Source organism: Myotis myotis, unplaced genomic scaffold, assembly GCF_014108235.1.
Source record: "Myotis myotis isolate mMyoMyo1 unplaced genomic scaffold, mMyoMyo1.p scaffold_m19_p_1, whole genome shotgun sequence".
NCBI classification, from domain to species: domain Eukaryota; kingdom Metazoa; phylum Chordata; class Mammalia; order Chiroptera; family Vespertilionidae; genus Myotis; species Myotis myotis.
The window spans coordinates 95,624,879-95,647,144 of record NW_023416313.1 but is presented as its reverse complement, the minus strand read 5'-3'; the positions used below and the strand labels follow the sequence as shown (position 1 = coordinate 95,647,144).

General features: G+C 37.9%; 1 protein-coding gene across 2 annotated transcripts in view; it reads right to left on the bottom strand.

Moving 5' to 3' along the window:
• Window positions 1–22,266, bottom strand: part of NEBL (nebulette) — a 378,693-nt gene that overhangs the window by 159,259 nt on the left and 197,168 nt on the right. For both annotated transcript variants that reach the window (XM_036345465.1, XM_036345456.1), the window contains exon 4: window positions 16,993–17,100. In XM_036345465.1, the coding sequence (XP_036201358.1) occupies window positions 16,993–17,100 (108 nt within the window). The remainder of the gene's footprint in view (window positions 1–16,992; window positions 17,101–22,266) is intronic.

Genomic DNA, 22,266 nt, shown 5'->3' with positions numbered 1-22,266 from the left:
ATACATTATATACTAGTAAACACTGAAAGATAAAAATCACATGATCATATCAATAGATGCAGAAAAAGCATTCGACAAAATCCAACACCCACTTTTTATAAAAATGCTCAACAGTTTGAATAGAGGGATCATATAGCAACATAATAAAGGCCATATATGACAAACCTATAACCAACATCATACTTAATGGGCAAAAACTCAAATACTCTTTAAAAAGAACAAAATCATAAGGAAGAAGAAAATTAGATCTTTCAAAAAAACATACCACTTTCTGCCTATTATTAATCTCCATTTCAAAATAAAACATTTTGGGATCCTCTAGAACAGTGGTTCTCAACCTTCCTAATGCTGCGACCCTTTAATACAGTTCCTCATGTTGTGGTGACCCCCAATTTCATTGTTACAAATTGAACATAATTAAAGCATAGTGATTAATCACAAAAACAATATGTAATTATATATGTGCTTTCCCATGGTTCTAGGCGACCCCTGTGAAAGGATCGTTCGACCCCCGTGAAAGGATCGTTCGACCCCCAAAGGGGTCACGACCCACAGGTTGAGAACCACTGCTCTAGAAGAATTACCACCACCTGGCTTTGGATGTGTGATCTGGAGGGATTGAAGAGAGCACCTGCCAAGCGCAGAACAGCCCAGTGATGCACACCCAGCTTCCCCTCCGCAGCAGCAGGGCACACTCGTTTCCTGGCTCTCCCAAGACAGACTACCCTGCTTTCCTCATGTTTCTCAATTACATTTTAATAAAAGTGTAAAAGGTCAAAAAGGAAAGCCAGTCATCCCTCCATGTGCCTATCTCCATAGAGAAAGCTCAATTTCATATTTTTATTTAGTGGGGCCTTTTTTCTGTGTCACTCAAAAGGCTTTTCTATCATGCTCTCATTGATCCTCTCAACTTAAAATAAGCATTAAATATTATCATTCCTACATGAGATGTAGGGGGAAAGAAGCACAATGATTGCGATATAAGGCTCTTCCTAAATTGGTTATTTTAAGAGTTGAAAGAGCCTTTATCGTATAATCCACATATGGTAGGAAGTTATTTCTTGTTTCTTACCTACATATTTTGCTACACTTCAAAACTAACTTCCTTTGTCTTTAACTAGGACCTTCAATTCCTTACACATACAAAACTGTCATTTAAAACTATTCAACTACTAGGCTTTTGTTCCTTTGCATTCTGACTTTAGGAGTCAGAGTAAATAATCTCAGACAAGCACCCTCAAAAGTTGCCAAAAATTATTATTTCCAGAGAGTGTCCTGAGGCCACAGGAACACCGGGTTATCTCTTGGACTATCACTGTATAGTGATCTGTGCTGATCGATGTCCACAATCTCTGGCCTGCTTATTAGGCAAGAGGCAGTTACATTTTTGAGTCAAAGTTAGCTGGACTCTGTTTTGTCATCTAGCTTTTGGAAACACTGTCAATAAGATCAACCAAGGTTTAGGCTTAACTTTTATTATAATACTAGAGGCCCAGTGCACGAAATTCGTGCATGGGTAGGTTCCCTAAGTCTGGCTGGCAATCAGGGCCAATCTGTGGGGTGACCAGCTGGGTTATCAGGGGGCTCCCCTGCTGGCACCTGCCTTGGCTAGCCTGGGGTCTGAGGGCTGGCGGCATCTCCTGCGTTAAGCATCTGCCCCCTGGTGGTCAATGTGCATCATAGCAACCAGTCAATCCACTGGTCGTTCCACTGTTCCGTCGATTTGCATATTAGGCTTTTATTATATAGGATAATAAAAAGTTTACCAGAAGGTTTCCTGACAGTTGAGTGAACTGAGATTTTTCTCTCCATAACTGTATGGGACTAATGTAGCATTTGCATGCAATGCTAAAGGCATACGTACTTACCCAGGCTTACACTCTCAGACCTGCCAACTTGGTATTGTGTCTGAGACTAGCTATCCAGGCTTGTATCACAGTTGGGGCGTGAACACACCCTTGCTCTATTTACATACCATACAGACACCCATATCTGTAAAATCATGATTTTATTCCTTTTGTTCCCCAAAAGCAGACCCCTACAAACACTAGTGCTGCAATCATCTCAGGTTCAATGACTAGAAATAAGAGACCGTGGAATCCCATGGTGAAAATCACAGTGAAATCAATCCATAGAGGGGGAAGATTGACAAAAGGACATCTAGACAAATGATGACTCTAAAATCTAGTCATTCCCTTGTAAAAAAAGATCTTTCAGACCCCCTCCCCAATTCTTCAGGGTAAAATTGATATTTGCAGTTCCTCAAAATTACTGCGCAGTTTCATTCTCGATTTCTTGTATATTCAGTTCTCCTATGTGGGAATTTATTTTTTTGCCACCCACCACTCACCATCATGTCTTGCTCCCTTGCCTCTATGCTGATTCATTCACAGAAACTCACCTCATGCCGCCTTCTTCTGTAAGCCATCGATGCCCAGCTGAGACTAGGTGCCTGTCTCCGTACGACCTGAAACCTCATCTTTCTTACTACCTGGTTGTGTGGAGCTACAAGAGAACTGTATGTATTAGATCTTGCATCCTCAGCTCCTAAAACAGTGCCAAGCACAGAGTAGGCACCTTCAGAGGAGGGTAGAATAAGAAAGGTAAGTATATCTTGAAGGCGATTATATATTCAACCGTAACCTCAGGTGTCACATGAACAAATCCCATTCTGAGGCAATGCAAAGCCATCCTGTATCCCAGAACATAAAGGAATGTTTGGAGGAGACATTCTACTCATGTTCTCACCGTCAAGAAATTTGAAATTTCTACATTTGGCCCATGTGATCACCCAAATGCCACTTAAGGATAAATTAATTCTGCACCAACATAAAGAAGCTTATATCTGTGACATTTGCCCTGTGGCACAAAGGTATAACGTGTAAGATACGGTCCCAAAATGGTGGTGTGGAGGGGAAATCTTGCATTTCAATGTCAGAAAGAAAAAGTTGGACTCAAGTCCTGCTCTGTTCTTCACTAATTGTGTACATTTAAGCAATTGATTCATCCTCTCTGAGCTTGTTTCATCTGTGACATGAGGATAATGACAACTATTTCTAGGGATTGGTGAGAAAAACAAATGAATAACAAATGTGAAAGACTGTGCTCAGCACAGAGTGAGCCCTTCACAAATGTTTGTTCCCACCCCCGTTTAGGGGGTGTCACCTACGTCCAAACAGGGTGCACAGTGACGCAATGACCAACATGCTCATGCCCGGATCCTGAATGGCTGAATGAGGACAAGCCCTACAGACTTCATGTGCTTTAATGGTGCAAGAAACCAATGACGTTTTCTCCAAAATCCATACATTGTTTCCATAAATGGGAATTGGAGAATTGGATTTCATATTACCTTGTCATCATTCCACTATGAAAATCTGTGTTTTCAAGATGCAGTGGCCCTTGCGTTCCAAGTCACTAGTCAGGGGCCTTCAAAGGTTTCCAAAGTGCCCTATTTCTTAAGCTGGGTGGTAGGTATATGGATGTACATCTTATTATTATTCTTTAAACTATACATGAGTTCCTATAGACTACTTATACATGTGATATATCTCATAACTTAAAACAGGATACAGTGTTCATATTGTGAGACTCAAGTCAGGGATCCTGGGCACGGAAATCCCATGGGCATTTAGTAAGGATAATACCTTCATGTTTTGTCTGCTTGACTCATTTTTGAGCCATTAATGATATTTTAGAGGATTTACAGGTTAGTACTTAAGAGACTTTCAATGCACCTTGACAGTCTATTTCTGAATGACTCCAATTTCAACAATTCCAAAAAGGGACTCAGAATCATATGTCCAAAAAAGGCAAACCAGATTAGAGAGCAGAAGACCTCAGTCCTGGCCTCAATTCTTTCACCAACAGCATGGTAGATAGAGTTGCAAGCTAACTTCCACAGTATTCAGGAAACAGACTTAAGATCAGGTGGTACTTTGTCTAGCACTCCTCACAGAGGATAACTGCAAAATGTAGGCTATTTTACGAAGACAGGTTAAATGCTGCCAAACTGCTACTGCTCAGCCTTCTCTCAGGACATTCCTTACCCCCCAGTTTTTGGTACACTTATGGCAACAGGCTAAAAACTAATTTAATTAATTATTTATCTTTTCATGCTATTATTGTAATAATCACAGTAACAATCAAAGGAGGCCTACAAAAGTAAACACAGCACTGATCAGTTCAATGGCACTACAGTTGTGTCATGCTTTGCCATTTACAATCACAGTCACAGACATTTGTACTGAGAAATCATACACATACCCACGAAGTGTCAGGAGACAAATGGGTAATAATGTAGGGAGCAGATGGGAGGACTGTCTCATAAACAGACTGAGCACATGCTTCAGATATAAGTGAAGTAAGGAGCCCCCAAAAGGGAAAAGAGTTTTATGAACTTACCCAGAGGCCAGCAGCCAGGAAATCTAACAAACTGCTAATTATTTTCAGGTTACCTGTGTGTTTTATGCTTTAGAGCAGTGGTTCTCAACCTTCTGGCCCTTTAAATACAGTTCCTCATATTGTGACCCAACCATAAAATTATTTTTGTCGCCACTTCATAACTGTAATGTTGCTACTGTTATGAACTGTAATGTAAATATCTGATATGCAGGATGGTCTTACGCAACCCCTGTGAAAGGGTCATTCGACCGCCAAAGGGGTCACGACCCACAGGTTGAGAACCGCTGCTTTAGAGGTTAGTGTCATTGCTGTTGATTTTTTTTTTTTTTTTCATTTAAGGGAAAGACTCATATAATCTTTGTAGAATTTAGAACCTTCAAATGTTATCAACCAACGCTATAAGCAAAAATAGTAATAGAATAGAGGGGGAAGCAATGTAAATATTTTTAGCCATCAGTCTGCCTCTTGCTAGTTATTTCACAACTTTCTGACCAATAACATAAAGCCTATGATCAGAATGAAATACGCTAATCAGTTCACTCTAAGAAACCCAGTGGTATTCCATTATATGAATGATATTGAATTAATTTTGTTAGTCTAATGGTTTTCCTACTTAAATAAATAAAGTCAACAATGATCGGCCCTTCACAGTACACAGTAATTTAATATGTCAAATGCCTTACCTGGCAAAACATAAATGTTAAATAAAGTTATGAAAATGTTTACAATAAATGACCATAGGTGGACTGGAACAACTTTTGGAAAAATGGAGGAAAATAAATGGTTAACTGCCAGCACACTCACTCACGCTGGAGGACACAAAAAGGTTCACAGCAGTTGTTAAATTCATTTAGAGAAACTCACTTTATTTTTCCAACAGAGCTCTCACCAGCTAATCTGTATTACAACCTGCAGGAGTCTTAATACTCTCAGCAGGATCAAGATTTGGGCCACGCTGATTCGGCTATTTAATCTTGCAAGAGAACAATATTTGGCAGGAAAAGACCCCACAGCACTGAGGGGGCATCCCAGAGGTTCGCTGTCAGCACAGACTGGGCCAAGATCGCCCAAGGTGGAAACCAAACAGCACTAAGCAATGTTTATCATTTCCTTTCAGTGGCTCTGCGCTCAAACTCGTCTGTACACTCTATGTGTGTATGGGAAACGTACAGGTTCATGTGAGGCTCTTGTGGATATGTGGATATTTTTTAAAAGCAAAATGTTTTCTCAATATTTTCGACTGGGTTATAAAAAATTTTTATTTTGGAAGTATCACTACCAAAGTTGGAGAAAGAGATAAAGAAAAAATGGCCTTAGTTTTATTTTCAAAACCTCTCAAATGCAAAAGCACTGAAAACCAAGAGAGAGAACATATGTCTGAATTACTAAATGCATGCAGGAATTTATATGGATTTTTTTAACCACCCTGAAATTAATGTTTGATGATCGATACTCTTCTACAAATGAGCATTTTTTACAGTTTATATATAATACTATGGTTTGATTAATTTAAATGATATTTTCTGGAAATCCATATTGACAGGCAGGGAATGCATAAGGAGACAGGCAAACTTAAAAGTAAAATTGATAGCACCAATTTACAAAAGGACAGTATGAACCACTACTCAAAAAAAGAATGATTCAGTTAAATTCTTCAACAACTATTTTCAAATACCTGTGGCAAGGGTTCGACTCCTTTACTTCCCAAACCTCCTCTAACAAGCACTTATCACTCTGTGCAGCAATGACCTGCTCACCTGTTAGAGGATAAACTGCAAGCTCTGCGAGGTCAGGGGTCATATCTATTTTATTCCTCATTCTATCCCAATCCACCCACCTCCAACAAAGTTCCTAGCACAAAGTAAATACTGAAAAGTGTCTGTTAAGCCCAATAATTTTTTCCAAAAGTTGTTTCTTTAAAGAAAAAAAAAATTATTTATAGATACCGAAAATGTGCACATTTGAAAATATGATACAACTCTTTCAACAATCTTGTCTCAATCTACACTTCAGTAATGCCTCTCCTCTCTCTCTCTCTCTCTCTCTCTCTCTCTCTCTCTCTCTCTCTCTCTCTCTCTCTCTCTCTCTCTCCAGCCTAACAAGTAGCTGCCGGGTGTTTCTAACCTCATCATATTCCTTCCTTCCTTCCCTTGCTCATTTCAACGCCATTCTCTCCCTCACAGACCCCCTTGCACTGAGGCTCTCCTTCTCCGTGAAAGCCTCTCCCAGCCACTTCCTGTGTCCTAGCATTAGTCTAAAGCCCATACAAAAAGTGTTTCCCCATATTTTCTGCAATCCACGGGCCTGGTGCGACGTGATGTCCACAGCAAATGTTAAATGAACACCTCTGCACATGTAAAGTAACTGGGAAGGCCACTCCCGCTTCGATCTTATTCTTTATAGTCAAAGCACTGTGTTCAGAAGAATTCAGACATAAACAAGAAATGTCACTTGCCCTCAGAGGCCTCATAATAAATTACCCAAAGAAAGTAAATATTTAAATCCATTTGGGAAAATCAATTCTCTCTACAAAAAAAAAAAAAGTAAGTTTCCAAAAGAACAGAATGATTTTAAAGGTTTTTTTCCTCTTATTCGTTTTTCTAAATCTATACGCTTTTTCATAGTTTGCTAAACACAAGCACGTTCTGACACTTGCGTAATTGTAAGAATGCAATGGTACAAAAGCTTAATTCAAACAAATTAAAGGTTGACTTTGTTACAATTAAGATAGCTACAAGAGGAAAAGTCCATCCGAAAGAGGAACAAACAGAAGAAAATGATCATAACTTCTTGCTCTTGTCCTTGGAACCAAGTCACGAGGCACCTCACAAAGACCAGAGGTCCTTCAAACAGGAATTTAGAGGTATGCTTTCACAAGCAGCACTGCCTACAGTTCTGTGCACAGGAACAAAAGGCATCAAAACAGGCTTAACATCAGTGAAAGAAAAGCTGTAACAGAAAGTACAAGCAAAAACTAAAGAAAAACAATATTTATAACACATTCTTCTAGGAAAATGAAGTGCAAACTAGAAATCATATGGGCATATAATTTCAAAAAAAAAATTCTTGCTTCTAACTTGCAATCATGCAATCTTCTTTAATGGTATAAACTTGGTTTGGGTTACCAAAGGATTTTAATCAAATCTCTGGATGTCTCCCTTGATTCATGACCTCCTAATAAGTTGAAATGACACTTGACTATTACACTTATCAACTAACACAACAGGTTTTAAACTTACTTCCAAATATCCACTGAAAGTATAATTAGGTGGCATAATTATTAATGATAGTCCTATTTGGAGACTCCACAATATATATGTAAGATTTCTGGTTTCTCTTTAACATTCATGTACTCTCCCGTAGGGGTGTTCCAAGGGTTATAATAGAATCTGGAAGAAGAGTTTTAACTTTTAAATCTGTATAATGCACTAGAAATTGAGACTTTAAAAAAAAAAAAAAAGCTAGTCTTTATTAGACTTTCCCTGTGGCATATGCACATTTATTTTCTATTGTCACACCTCTTCCCTCCTTTTTCTTCACATCTGCCCAGGCCAAACTGCCAGCACAGGGCATGTGAGTAATCTACAAAGCTCAACTGAGACCTGAAAAACTGAAAAACATAATTGCTACTACTGTAAGCTATCTTTGTTTTTGTAAATGACTATGACTCAAAAACCACAAGTAAAAAGAGGCTTGAAAGAGCCAATAAAGGATGGGAAATAGAACCTAAAAGGAATTTTGTTTTTTAGTTAAGATTGTTCAGTTTGAAAATAGGAAAAATTAAAAACTGATTGTATAAGTTTTCCTGGAATGTAACAGGCGGTGTCATCTACCTCCACTGGTTACATGTTACTTATCTTCAAATCGCCCTGTGATACGTGCAGATCATTTCTCATTCCGTCCTGTTGTGAACTGGATTGTGTGTCCCCCACCCCAAATTCAGATTTTGAAGCCCTAACCCCCATGTGACTGTATTTTGAGATGGAGCCTTTAAGAAAGTCATTCAGGTTAAATGAGGCCATCAGGTGGGGCCCTGATCCTATTCAGTTAGTGCCCTTCCAAGAAGAGGAAGAGACACCAGAGACCTCTTTCTCTCATGCACAGGCACCGAGGAAAGGTCATGTCAGGGCACAGCAAGACAGTGTGCAAGCCAGGAGGAGACCTATCACCAGAAAGCACCCTTCCTGACTTGATCTGGGATTTCCAGCTTTTAAAACTGTGAGGAAATAAAACTGCAGTGGCTTAAGCCACACAGCCAGCTGCATTTTGTTATGGCAGCCTGAGGAGACTAATGGAAGCCCTGTTTTTCTCAGGTTCTTAGACACCAAGAAGAATTCCCTGGCTCTGATATTTTAAAACAGGGGTAGCCCTTGCATTTCTAATATAATGAAATTTTTAGATGCCACTTTAGAAAGCAATTGGTCCTGCTTTACTGAGAGAAAACTACTATAATCTGTTCATGAAACTATAGAAATATTTAAGTGCAAAATAGATGCAAGCAGCACAAAACAAATGTAATTCAAAGCAATTTTAAAAACTCCCTCTCTTGCAAAAAGAAGTTTCAAGAGAAAGAATATGCAAAAGTAGTCAATATTTTTAATATCATTGCCTCATTCATGTACTCAACACAGATTTACTGAGTACCTGCTCTGTGCAAAGAGTTATTCTAGGTATTAGCAATTCTGTATTGAAGGGATTGATTAATTCCCTACAGTACTGTAGCTCTTAGCCTAAGAAAAATTTTATTTGCCTAGACTTAGATGGGAAGGCAGACTCTTATTTTTTTTATATATATATATTTTATTGATTTTTTACAGAGAGGAAGGGAGAGAGATAGAGAGTCAGAAACATCGATGAGAGAGAAACATCGACCAGCCGCCTCCTGCACATCCCCCACCGGGGATGCGCCCACAACCCAGGCACATGCCCTTGACCGGAATCGAACCTGGGACCTTTCAGTCCGCAGGCCGACGCTCTATCCACTGAGCCAAACCGGTTTCGGCCAGACTCTTCTGAAAAAGAAAAAAATATTGAGGAAATACCAAAAAACAAAAAACAAAAAAAACCAACACATCCTTAATAAAAGTCAGTCATTTGCTGTACAACGATTAATTAGGTAACTACTTTATGCTAGAGAATGATGGAATGAAGGAAAGATCTGGAAGTTTTAAGGAAAAAAATCAATGTAATATCTACATAGATCTTAATAGATGTTTGATTGAAATAAACCTAGAAAGAGTAAAACTCCTTGTAATAACTGCCATTATAAAATGAAATGCACACAATTTGAGAGGTAGTCACTTCTCAAAGTATCAAAATTTGTGTGTTTATCAGGGGTCGTCTTGAGTAAGTCCCAGAACTGGCAGCCTTGCCTGGGCAGAGTGAGAAGCAATGGGAAGAAAAGGTGTGTTGGCACAAGAAGTCAATTAATCTGTTTATTAATTTTAGCTCTGTGCTAGGTCCTGGGGCTACAGAGGAAAAGACACAGCCCAACTCTTCAGAGAGTTCAGTCTAGGAGGGAGAAAGCACCCAATGCAGCTGTAGAATCAGACTGCCAGGTTTGGGAAAGGAGGAGAAAGGCCAGGGAAGAGAAGGCAGCCTCTGAGCTGAGCAGAGATGTGGAGAGTGTGCAGATGGCCTGCCAGGCAGAAGTTTGAAGTGGATAGGGCTCAAGTCCAAGACAGACACCCAGGCTGGAGACCTCAGCTGGCACTAAACAGGGACAGCCGCATACCCCTTGCTAAAGTTTCTGCATTTTATCCCAAAGGCAATGGGGAGCCAATGACAGGTTTTAAGGAAAAGAGTGACAATTAGATGTGTGTTTTAGGAACCTTGCAAGAAACCACCAATAGAGGGAGAAGAGGCAGTACTGTGACAGGTGAGAACAGACAAGCGATACAACCCAAGCAAGGCATAGAGAGGGCCTAAATTAAGAACATGACAAGAAAGGTAAGGTACAAAGTGCCATGAATGCATTCTTGAATAAATACAAAAAAAACAAACTGAAAAAGACATGAATAATCTTCATCTTCATGAATTTAGAGGGGTAAAACACATACCACGTGTAATGCTAATTAAAGCCAAAATGTGGAATGTGATGTGTGAAATGAGTAGTGCAGATAATAGTGCTATCGTACAAAGCACTATCGTGATTCCGTGAGCTCTCTGTAACTGGGGTCTGAGTGTGTGTCTAGGATCAAGGGGTGGGGATGTCATTCATGGATAGTGTGAAATTGATCCAAACAAGAGGAATGACTCATGCAAAAGCCTAAAACAAATTAGCTGGCCAGGCCTAAAACAAATGAAAGAATAGTGTTGAAGGACAGTGACAGATGAGGTGAAATAATTTAGAAGCAGATTATAGAGGGTCCTTAGAGTCAGAATTAAAGAGCTTAAAGGGATTAGATGTTATCCTCCTCAAAGTGGAGGTCCAAGGAAAAAATTTTAGTGGGTCATAATGAGGGTCTTAATGAAACAGATATTTTGGAAAGTCATATGGTGAGAGTGTTTAAGATACAATGGAAGGAGCAGAAAGAGCTTGGAAGGAGATAAGGCCAATTAGAGGGGCTCCTGCAAGAACTCAGGCAGGATAAGGGCCTAAACACTGTAGGACTGAAAATAAAAGGGGGGATGGGGAAAAGGGATTTCACAAAAGACGGATCTTCAGAAAACATTTGCTGGATCCTTCATCTTTGGTTCCAAAAAGAATTCATACGTGTTAATTCTTTTATTATAGGGGCCCTTCCCAAGCCTCCCTTTCAGACAATGCCATTTTATAACCACAACTCTTGTACTTGCCATGCACAAGTAATTACTGGTCTGGGATGTATTTGTTTCTTTAAGTGACTGTGGCTAAAAAATTGAGGATAAAAAGAAGAGATCAACCTTTGAAGTTATGCCCTAGGTGGAAAAATAAAGCAAAACCAGGTGTTAGGGAAACCACAGATTTGGAAATGAGAAAGGACCACAAGGTAATTTTCCATACATTTTTCTCATGAAAGTATAAGCATTTCTTATAGAAATACTTTCCCTGAGGAGAGGTTGTTCAGAGGCTCTAATTTGACTGGATATGTCAGTCTTCTGAAATGAATAAAGTATTCATACATGTGTTAGGTATTAGAAGAAAAATATATGTTATTGCCCTATCACTTTCTCTGACATAGTTGATCTTTGCTATAAAATAATGCTGCTGACCCACTATTACTCAAAAATGCATCAGAGTCACTGGTTGAGATAAGTTAGAGATAAAGTGTGATCCACTAAAGTAACATGTAAATTTGCTCCATGAAAATAATAGACACCAAGGGCTTAAATCAAAACCATTGACCTCATAATTAATCATCTATGTTAATCACCCCAGTTATGATTTATAACAAAAATGCCATCCTATTCTCCTTTCAAATTTAGTGTGCTACATTTTACTACTCAAAATTAGATTTCATATAAATTTTCATTATAAAACTTATGCTTCTTGTGTAAAGGAACAAAATTAACAAATAATTTTTTAATTTTAATATTAAATAACTTTCTAACTTTTACCTTTCTTGCCTTAAGAAAATATTGTTAATGTTTTCCAAATATTAAAACATGGAAAAATCCTACGTCAGTTGTGCAGGTTCATATAAGATCTAATTGCCTCATATACTCTAATTTTGCCACCAGTTTACAATTAGCATGCATTTCTCATGCATGAGTTGACCCAATTACATAACAAAATTTGCCTTTGGGGATTTCTCTTGACTGCTTGTCTTCTGTCCACCATACAACTCAATTTCACACTGTCAGCAGCCTGAACATGGCCACAGTCAGTCTCTGTCAAAATGATTTATTTAAATTACAAACAGAGACCAGATCCCTAGATAGTCATCCCTCCCTTCATGCTCACCCTTACGCTCAACCCAACTTCGAATCAAATCTTTTAAGAGTCCACAGGCACTGCGAGTTAATTATTAGGCCATGTTTACCTTCAATAATCTAATGTTTTTAAGTTAACTCACAAAATCTTAGGGAACTAAATCAACAGTACTCACTCGAGCTTATTAATGAGCATATAATTTATTTTGCATTCTAAGAAGTCAATGAAAAATTATGCAGCCATATCAAAAAACTAAAAATAATCACATTTTATTATCAAATTACAGAGACATTCTTTGTTCCATAATGTTTAAAAAAAAAAAAAAAAAAAAAAAGGCCTTCAACCTTAGCTTTTTTTGTAAAGTCAGTAAGCATTTCTTATGAATGGGTATGCAAAATTGAAAATGGTAGTAAAACAGGTATTTGGGAAACAGGAGAGAGAACCAAAATTATAGATCCTGGCAGGGTAAGGGGGAGAATATAGAGCAGGTGTGCCATCAGTGATCTAAGGAAAGGGCTTCTAAAGATTCCCACTGAAGCCAGCACGCACAGGCACACACACACATGCCCAAAGATACACACAATTACTTCCTCAAAAACAAATCTTGACAAATCACATAATGGTACACTTACTATTTCAGTCAGTCTGTAAAATACAAGTTTTGTCATCTGGGGCTCTTTTCCTTCCCCTTCATAAAATACTTCTCCGCCACCTGAAACAAATTTTTTAAAAAGCATCTAAATTCTATCTACTGCACAAAGATTGTAAAAGTCTCTTGGAGTTGAACTTTACCATTTTATTTCACAATTTATCCACAGACTGCCTTAGCTAATTGAAAGTGCAGCTTATATTAGTGTCTGAACAGGCAGAATGAAATACATCAGTAACCTTCTCAAGGTTGGATGAGTCCCTCAGATGTGGGCCGTGATTCTGCCTCGCTCTCCTGCTGCTGGTTCCCTGAATGCACTACTTCTAAACATGAACGTGGTCATCACCTGAATTATAATTACCCACACATGCTAGAGCTACATGGACAACAGAAAAAAAAAAGGTTAAAAAATATCCAGCACAGAAATTCCTCAATTCATGGTTGTTCATTGTCCTTTAAGAACCTTTTCCTAGAATATCAATCACTAAGGGAAAAAAAAATTGTGGAGGATAATTCTGTCATTTGTGAATTTATGCCCTAGGATTGGGCTGAGAAGGCAGAGTGGGGGAGATACTAAGACATCTTCTGGAATTTCATGTAAAAAATTTTTTTTTATTTGGAATTTAATTCTGTTTCTTTCCAATCATTCAGCACATTCTGTAATCCGGCCTCTTTTCTTATTCTTTCTGCAGCTTTACTGAGTAATATAGCAGAAGAATTTTAAATTGCAGCATTTAATAAATCTCCCAGGTTCAGTATGTTGTCATTATAGATCCCCAAAGAAGGAAGTCAAGGCTAAACCCACTCTCACCCTTTCATTACACACAATTTCAAATGGACAGCTGTATTTTATCCCACACCTCACCAACATATGCAGACTGAGTGGGCGTTTCCAAATGATTTCAAATCCTGGACAAATGATTATGAAAGTGTGTGAAAATTTTTTCATGTAACTGACACAGACACAAGCAATCAAAAATGCCCATTCATCCATAACGTATTACCCAAAACACCTAGGAGTGTCATTAAATCCCCTGTTTTATGTCTTTATACTTTCTTTAGTCCAAAGGGGATTAAAGGCATCTTAGAAAGATCCAGACAGATTGGGGGGAGAAGGGGGAGAAGAAAAGAAAAAACTCATGGACACGGATAACAGTGTGGTGATTGCCAGGGGGAAAGAGGAGAGGGGGAGGTGAAAGAGGGAATGAGGGAAATAAATGGTGACGGAAGGAGACTTGACTTGGGGTGGTGAACACACAATACAGTGTACAGATGATGTGTGGTGAAACTGTGCACCTGATATCTGTATAATTTTGTTAACTAGTGTCACCCAATAAATTAAATCAAAGGGGGGGGGTGGGATTCAGACAACATTCAAAGTTAAATAAAGTAAAAACAAGTAAAAAAAATGAAGCAAATGGAAAAATAAAGATTGTGAAGACCCTGGCTTAGTTAACCCACTTACGTCATCCTGTATTAAACTTGGAGCTCAAATCTCATATCCCTTCTAATTTCCAGGATGAGCCTCACAGCACCTCCAGCAGAAAGAGTCTGATGTCTGTCCAGTCTGGACATTTTCTCACCTTCTCCATCTCAAAACAGACACAGACCAGGCCACTGTCAAAAACTGCTGTCTGAAAACAAACAAAAAACACACACACAAAAAAAACAACTGCTGTCTGCATTTGGCCAATATATTTCAGTGTTTGGGTTTATCTGAAAGTAATGTGGAAAATGGAACTGGCAAACATACCAGCTTTCAGATTAACCCATGTTTCTTACAAAAAAAAAAAGGTCTTTGGCTAATATGGAAAACCCCATGAGATCACGGAAAAAGTTCATAAAGTTTCAGCATTTCTAAATGAATAATAAATTCACTAGACCTCAGAATACTTAACAGCTTCGCTTCTTCAAGAGTAAATCCCTGCCGAAGCCGGTTTTGCTCAGTGGATAGAGCGTCGGCTTGGGGACTGGAAGGTCCCAGGTTCGATTCCGGTCAAGGGCATGTACCTGGGTTGCGGGCACATCCCCAGTAGGAGATGTGCAGGAGGCAGCTGATCGATGTTTCTAACTCTCTATCTCTCTCTCCCTTCCTCTCTGTAAAAAATCAATAAAATATATTTAAAAAAAAAAAAGTAAATCCCTACCAGTAATATGAAATCTATATTTTCTACTACTATCCACATATTCACATGCCTCATTTGCTACAAGTACTACTTACAAGACTTCTATGGTTGCTAATATCAAGACAATTGCAAAAACATTAAGATATCTAAATTACAAGCTTTTAAAAATCAGCATTGTCTAAATTATAGGCTTAATCTAAATAGTATTTTATATACTCTTATGTATATGATACATACATGTATATACATACCTGTGTGACAAGGGTTTTTGCATAATGAAGAGTGGATCTGCAAACAGCCTCTGGTATTGAATAAAATGCATATTCCTGCTAATGATAAAGATTGGTGAAATGATCAGTTCTTTTCTTATTAAGTATGAATATTGGCTGAATTTGAATATAAATTAAAAAGCTTACCTTTCAATCCACTGCAATCCTTGTGTTAGCTGTCACGTCGATATCTTAAGCAGAATGTTTAGCTCCTTTTGAAATAAATTTCTGTGATAGTTGAAGATTTATAGCTTTGTTTTCTGCAGCATTATTTTTATATTTTTAATAAAAGTTCCCAAAATAATGCACACAAAAAAGAGACGCTACTGAATGTAACTGCCAGTGAAATATATCTTTAATTTGCATTTTTAAAAGTAAAAAGTCAGTTTTGATTTAAGGAAAATATAAAGAGAAGAGAAAGACAGATAAGGGGAGTGATCTTCAGTATTCATGAGTGGAGCTTGTTGAGACTGAGTAGAAAAACTAAGGGACAGAAGTCATGAATCCTTACAATTCATTCCTTTCTCTTCAAAGGAAAAAAATCCTTCATAAAATGTCCATTTAAAGAGCAAATAATGGGTAAACATTAGGAAATATGAAAAAAAGTGTTTACTCTGCCTCTTCTCACACCCTACATGTTTTTTTAAACATTATTCTGTTTTTGAACTTTTGACAAATGAAATTCTTTCTCAAATTATATACTATTCTATCTGCAAATTGTCACTCTATATATAATCATGATGGCCATGTATCAATGAGTTTAAAACCATTTGCTAATTAAACATTTCCTGGTAATTAAGGCTACATAACGTAACGTTTATATATACAAAGTTTAGTGACTATACATGACACACAAGATAAACTTCTCATGAAAAATGCGTATTTGCACACTTTTATATCATGTACACAGTTGTTGATTTCATTAATATTTCCTCTTGAATACCTAACATTGAACTAATTTTTTCTTAATAAAACACATTTTAACAAACTTTATATAACACTTTGGAAGAATCATAATCACAGACATAAATTATAAAAAGTAAGAATAGCTGTTTGTCCACCTGTAATACAGTCCTGAAGTAACACTTTTTGGTATCTAATATGCTTTGAACTTGTTAGTCTCAATTTTCTTTTAAAAAAAATACATATTACTGAGTAAGATGCAGCTTTCAGATTCAAAGTGACTTCCTATGTAAATGTTTATTTTTAAAATGAGATGTAATACTTCATTTCTATAAATATCTAAAGTATAAAATCTTATATACACATAACTAGCAAATATGAGATTCCGCAAGATACTTGACTTTATATGTATATTTTTGTATTCTTATCCACATAAAAAAATAAATAAGTAAATAAATAAAATGTCGGGTTTTTTAACTTAGCTATGAAAGTCCTATTTTGGAAGAATTCAAAAGCGGAAGACCATTCAAAATGGAGTAAGATGTTAAATTATAATAACTTCTTTTAAGTTAAAGAAATATAGGCATTGCTATGGAGGTGTTAGGTTCTAGATACCTGTGATAAAATCAAAGGGAAGGAATTCCACAGATGAGCTTGGCATAGTATATGAGTACAATGAGTACTGCTTACATACCAAAGCAACAAGAATACTTTCAAGTCACCCAATCTCACTTTCTCATCCAGAAACACAAGTTAGGGCTATGACATCACTGAACAGTCACCTACATTACTGATTTGTTCCTGCGTCCTCTTCAGCCGCTGTAGTTCCGGTGTGTCTGTTACGATGCTGAAGCCCCGCCCTTTGCTTTCTTCAAAATCTCTTTTGTACTTGACCTGATGAGGTGGGGAAGGAGGGGAGGGGGCGGGGAGATAAAAGAAAGAAAAAGAAAAGTAAAGAGAGGAATCACAAATCCCACTCAGGATAGGCCAGCGCCAAAAAGGCTGCTGAAATTGGAAGCAACGCCTCTGGACACAGCTCTCTCAGCAAGCGGCACAGGGAGAGGAAGGGGCCTGGCCAGACTGTCTGGTTACAGCCCAGCCACTCCACTGACTTGTGATCTTAGGCAAGTTACTTAGCCACCCTGCGCCTCAGAGGTCTCATCCATAAAATGGCAACAACAACAACAACATTTAAATAACGCTATTTAATAGGTCCTAAGGATAGGATCAAATCTAATACAGTAGTCCTACCTAGCCAATAGCAAGCAAGCGTTCTGTAGTCGTTACTATCACCATCAATAGTTGTACTGCTGCTGAAGAAAAGGAAAAAAGAAAAACATGGAAAAAGAAAGCTTAATCTTCTGCTCCTGTGCTCCTGTGTCAGTGACAAAGCACCATTCTGAGCCTGGATTGCACTATGGATGAGAAAGACATATAAAATCAGCAGCAGCTCGCCCTGTCCTTAGGAAGTTTTCATTCTATTTCATAAGGCAAAGCATGTGGATGTGACTGCACACTGCTGTATTGCTAAATGTCAAGTATGTAAATGCTTATGGAAGTATTTATACCATAGGCCACACCTAGAGATTAAAAGGCTTGAAGCACAGGCCCTTAGCATACTGTGTGGTGAGGTACCTAAGATTTCTTTTTTTTCATTGTTAAAATACACTTTGTTTCTAATTATAACCCAGTGAAGCTGAATTTTGCCGTTTACTGGAGGGAATGGAATAACTAATGCTTAATCCTTCTAGAGCCCTATCTCCTATTATTAGCATAATGATGATAACTGTCATGCCAGTTAAATATTCTGTTTGTCAATGACTGAGATGGTTATATCACTCTGACTGTTCTTATTTCTTTAGAAGCCTAAATGTTAAGAAATATTAAAACAGTTTTGATAACCCACTTTGCACTCATAATCATCAGTTTCAAATTAAAACGTATATTAATAGTTAACATTTAAGGTAGCTAATAAAAATATGATTCAGTAAGTGTAACTTTAAGTATAAATTTTAAAAGTTTCCTTAGTTCAGCATGGAATGACTGTTTTTGTTGAGTGTTGTCTGTATTTAAATATTCCATTCTCTCAGGCATTATTGTTCTTGAAACCACTGGAAGATTTCCTTTTACCAGAAAAGCTTGATAGAAAAAAAAAATCCCAGATGACATCAAATAGATATATATAGTCTCATTGCTTTAAGCTTTAAAATATCTAATTTTCTCTACATATTTTTATTTAAATTTATAAAAGTACTAAAACCCTTACTTTATTTCCCTAAATAAAAGGCCTTTATCAACCTTTTTTTTTTCTTCCACAGAAAATGTTCAATGTTCCTACCAGATTTGGCTCAGTGGATACAGCGTCAGCCTGCAGACTGAAGGGTCCCAGGTTTGATTCTGGTCAAGGGCACATGCCAGGTTGTGGGCTCCATCCCCAGTAGGAGGCAGCCAATCAATGCTTCTCTCTCATCATTGATGTTTCTATCTCTCTCTTCCTCTCCCTTCCTCTCATAAAAAAATATATTTTTTAAAAGAGAAAAAGAAAGAAAATGCTAAATGAAATTAACATTCTAACCCTCAATCTCTTGGCATTGTGAAGATACACATACCAGTACATTCTTGGTGTTTTATGCACAACTAAATAGGAAAGCCATTTAGCTTTGCTTGAAGTTAGCACTAGGGCACAGAACAGTAAAATAATAAAAGAGAGAATGATCAGAAGGTTATGATAGCAACAGGCATGAAGAATTAAGAAGAAAAACTATAAGCCAAGTTCTAACATCATTAAGGCCAGTTTCAGAGAATGCACAATCACATATTTCTGTGATTAGTTTGAGTTGTTGTTTTTTTAATGATAATTTTCAAAGAAAAACCATTAAATCCTAGAATCACAGTTTTTAAATTAATTACCATTTAACAGCCCTTTCCACATTGACAAGACACATAAGAATGATGATTTGGACCTACCTCAAGTATACTAAAGAGGATACAATCATTTTCTTAAATAGTTTGCAGAATTTTAGAAGATGTGTAATTAATTCTTTTAAAGGTGAGATCCGCAACCAAACCTATATGTAGTCTCAGCACCAACTCAAGCACCAGCCCACCCAGTCAATCTTTACTGCCTTCGAGCCATTAGTCAGTGCCTCTCTTTTCTACACTCCCACCCACTGAAATCCTAGCTCTCTACTAGGTCTAGAACACCTGGAACTTGGTGACAAGGTCTAAATCTTATTCATCACTGTGATCCCAGACCTAGCATAACACCTGGCCCACGGGAGTTAATTAACAAATGATTTAAAAAGAGGAAGTGAGGGAGAAGGGAAGAAAGAAGAGGGGTGGAAACAGAGAGGGAGAAAGTCTGACCCAATTCTAGATGTAAGAGAGAAACCTCATATTCAGGGACTGAAAAATGGATCCATTTGGCTGCAGCATCTGGTGAAGGGGAAAGAACCAGGAAATTAGCTAAGAAACATAGATCTAGACCATATTTGGAAAGAAACTGCCGGCCATAGTTCCCGTCTTAGCCCATTCAGGCAGCTATAATAAAAATGCCATAGACGGACAGCCTACAAACAACAGAAATTCCTCTCATAGTTCTGGAAGCTGGGAAGTCCAAGACCAAGGCACTGACAGATTGGTTATCTGGTGAAAGCCTGCTTCTGGGTTCAAAGACCACTGTAACTTCAATTGGTGGAAGGCGCGAGGGAGCTCTGTGGGGGTCTCCTTTAGAAGGGCACTAATCCCATTCCTGAGGTCTTCACCTTCATAACATAATTACCTCCCAAAGGCCCCCCACCTCCTAATACCATCACATTCGGGATTAGGTCTCATAAGAATTTATTCTCGTAAGAAATTTGGGAGAGGTGGGGCGGGGGGAGGGGGGGGACAAACATTCAGTCCATAGCAAGTGCTTTTATATATAAGCATCCAACATTAACTCAAAGTATTCATTGAGCCTCTTACAAATTTCTCTTAGAAACTCCTCTTTCCTCAGTAAAAATGCCTTTTCTTCCCTTATGCTTCAGGATTGGATACAAAATTATCATCTCATCTCTTGCTTACTCTGCTGTTAAAAAGTACTTCATGATGATCCCACAAATAACAATGGCGGTATTCTCAGAATGCCATTCTCTGGAATCTCCTCCTCAAATGTTCATTTATTCAATCCTTTGAGCGCACCTACTATGTGCCAAGTACTATTCCAGGTGTGGGAACCATGCAGCAAAAAAAAAAAAAAAAAAAAGAGTAAATGATCCCACACCTCTGGAAGCTTACATTATACTGGGAAATAGAAAAGACACAAGATCTATATAAGTTGAATAAATGGTATGTTAGTGGTGAGTCTAAGAGAAAATGAAGCTAGAAAGGAAGTTAGAAAGGTCAGAAATACTGGCTTTTTATTGGATTTATTGAATTGACAGTGGTTCATAACATTATACAAGTTTCAGGTATATGATTCTACAACACATCATCTGTATATCACATTGTGTGTTCATCACCCCAAGTCAAGTCTCCTTCCATCTCCATCTACCCTCCCTTTACCTTCTTCTACTTCCCCCCACCTCCCTTTTCCTCTGGCAATCACCATACTGTTGTCTGTGTCCATGATTCTTTTTTTTTTTTTTTTTTTTTTTTGCTTAATCCCTTCACCCTTCTCACCCAGTCCCCCAACCCCTCCCCTCTAGGGTGGCCAGGTGAGCTTCATACTCTAGTCAGCATAGGTCAGGAAGAACACAGGAGAAGGGAGTGCAGAATCAAGATGCCACTGTGAGTTCAGAAAGAGAATGCACTCTACATGAAAAGCAATGCAGTCTTAGTTTCTTATGGGCTTATCCCTTCAAAAATGAATAAAGGCACATTGAAATGCATTCTTAAAGTCAAATGTAAGAAATTTATACAACAGGCCATACGATTTGCCATATTTTTCTTCAGAAGAAACATAAAAATGTATTTCAAATACTGAGTGCTACCTAGTATTGACATAATCCATACGTATGTATCTGCATATGTACACACACACACACACACATAAATATTTCTCTTCCTGTACTATAGATTAGAACCCTAAATCAAGAGTCAAAAGGCCTGAATTTAAACCCTAATTTTTTTCTGTGATCTTGATTTGTTCAACTTCTCTAATACTCTTGATCCCCAGCTAAAAAATGAAGAGAGGAAAGAAAAGCAATATGCTACGCAGTGTTCAGAGGGTTAACATAAATGACACGTAAAAAGGTCAAGCAAGGACACGCCCTTAGTAGGTCATTAGCAAATATTAGTTTCCTCCTTATTAAGTTAAACCAATGACCTGTGCTACTTAAATATGATCATTTCTGCCAAAGTGTGTGTGTTCGGTGATATCTTGTGTTTGGAGTCATCAGCAAGTAACACTCAGAAGTTCATACCAGAAACCAGGGTGGTGCTAGCCCAGTGTAAGAAAAAGGCTCACAGTGACAAAATAGTGAGCAGAGCTGCAAACGGAATTATTTTCTAATTCTGAGACATGAGTTCTCTCCCCCAAATACTGCAAGTACCGTAAGTGTTACTATTATAACAACATAAATAAATGTAGAAAATTAAAACCACCAAAGAAACAGGCCCTTCTTAGGCAGAAAGCCATTTATTGTTTAAGAAGTCAATGGAACCAGAGACTGGTAAACTGTTGAACAATAAACTGAAAGGAGATTAAGTAAGAGTCAGCAATGAGGTCAAAGATGGACACACCCTACACCTCCGCAGCTCCAGCCCCAACTATGCTCCTCTCCAAAGAAAGTCTTGACCATGAACATATGGAAACATAGACCAATATGTCCATAATAACACACTTGTATTATAAAAAAAAAAAAACTGGAAACAACTTAGACATCCATCACAGGACAATAAACAAATTATTGTATCTTCATACAACAGAATATTATCCAGGAATAAAAATAAATGAACTCCAGCTGCATGGCCCTCATGAATGAATGTCAGAAATATTTTGCTGAAGGGGGGAAAGCAAGGAATACATACATACGTGGTAAATAAATGGGGGGAAAGGGACTTGATGTGCATGACATC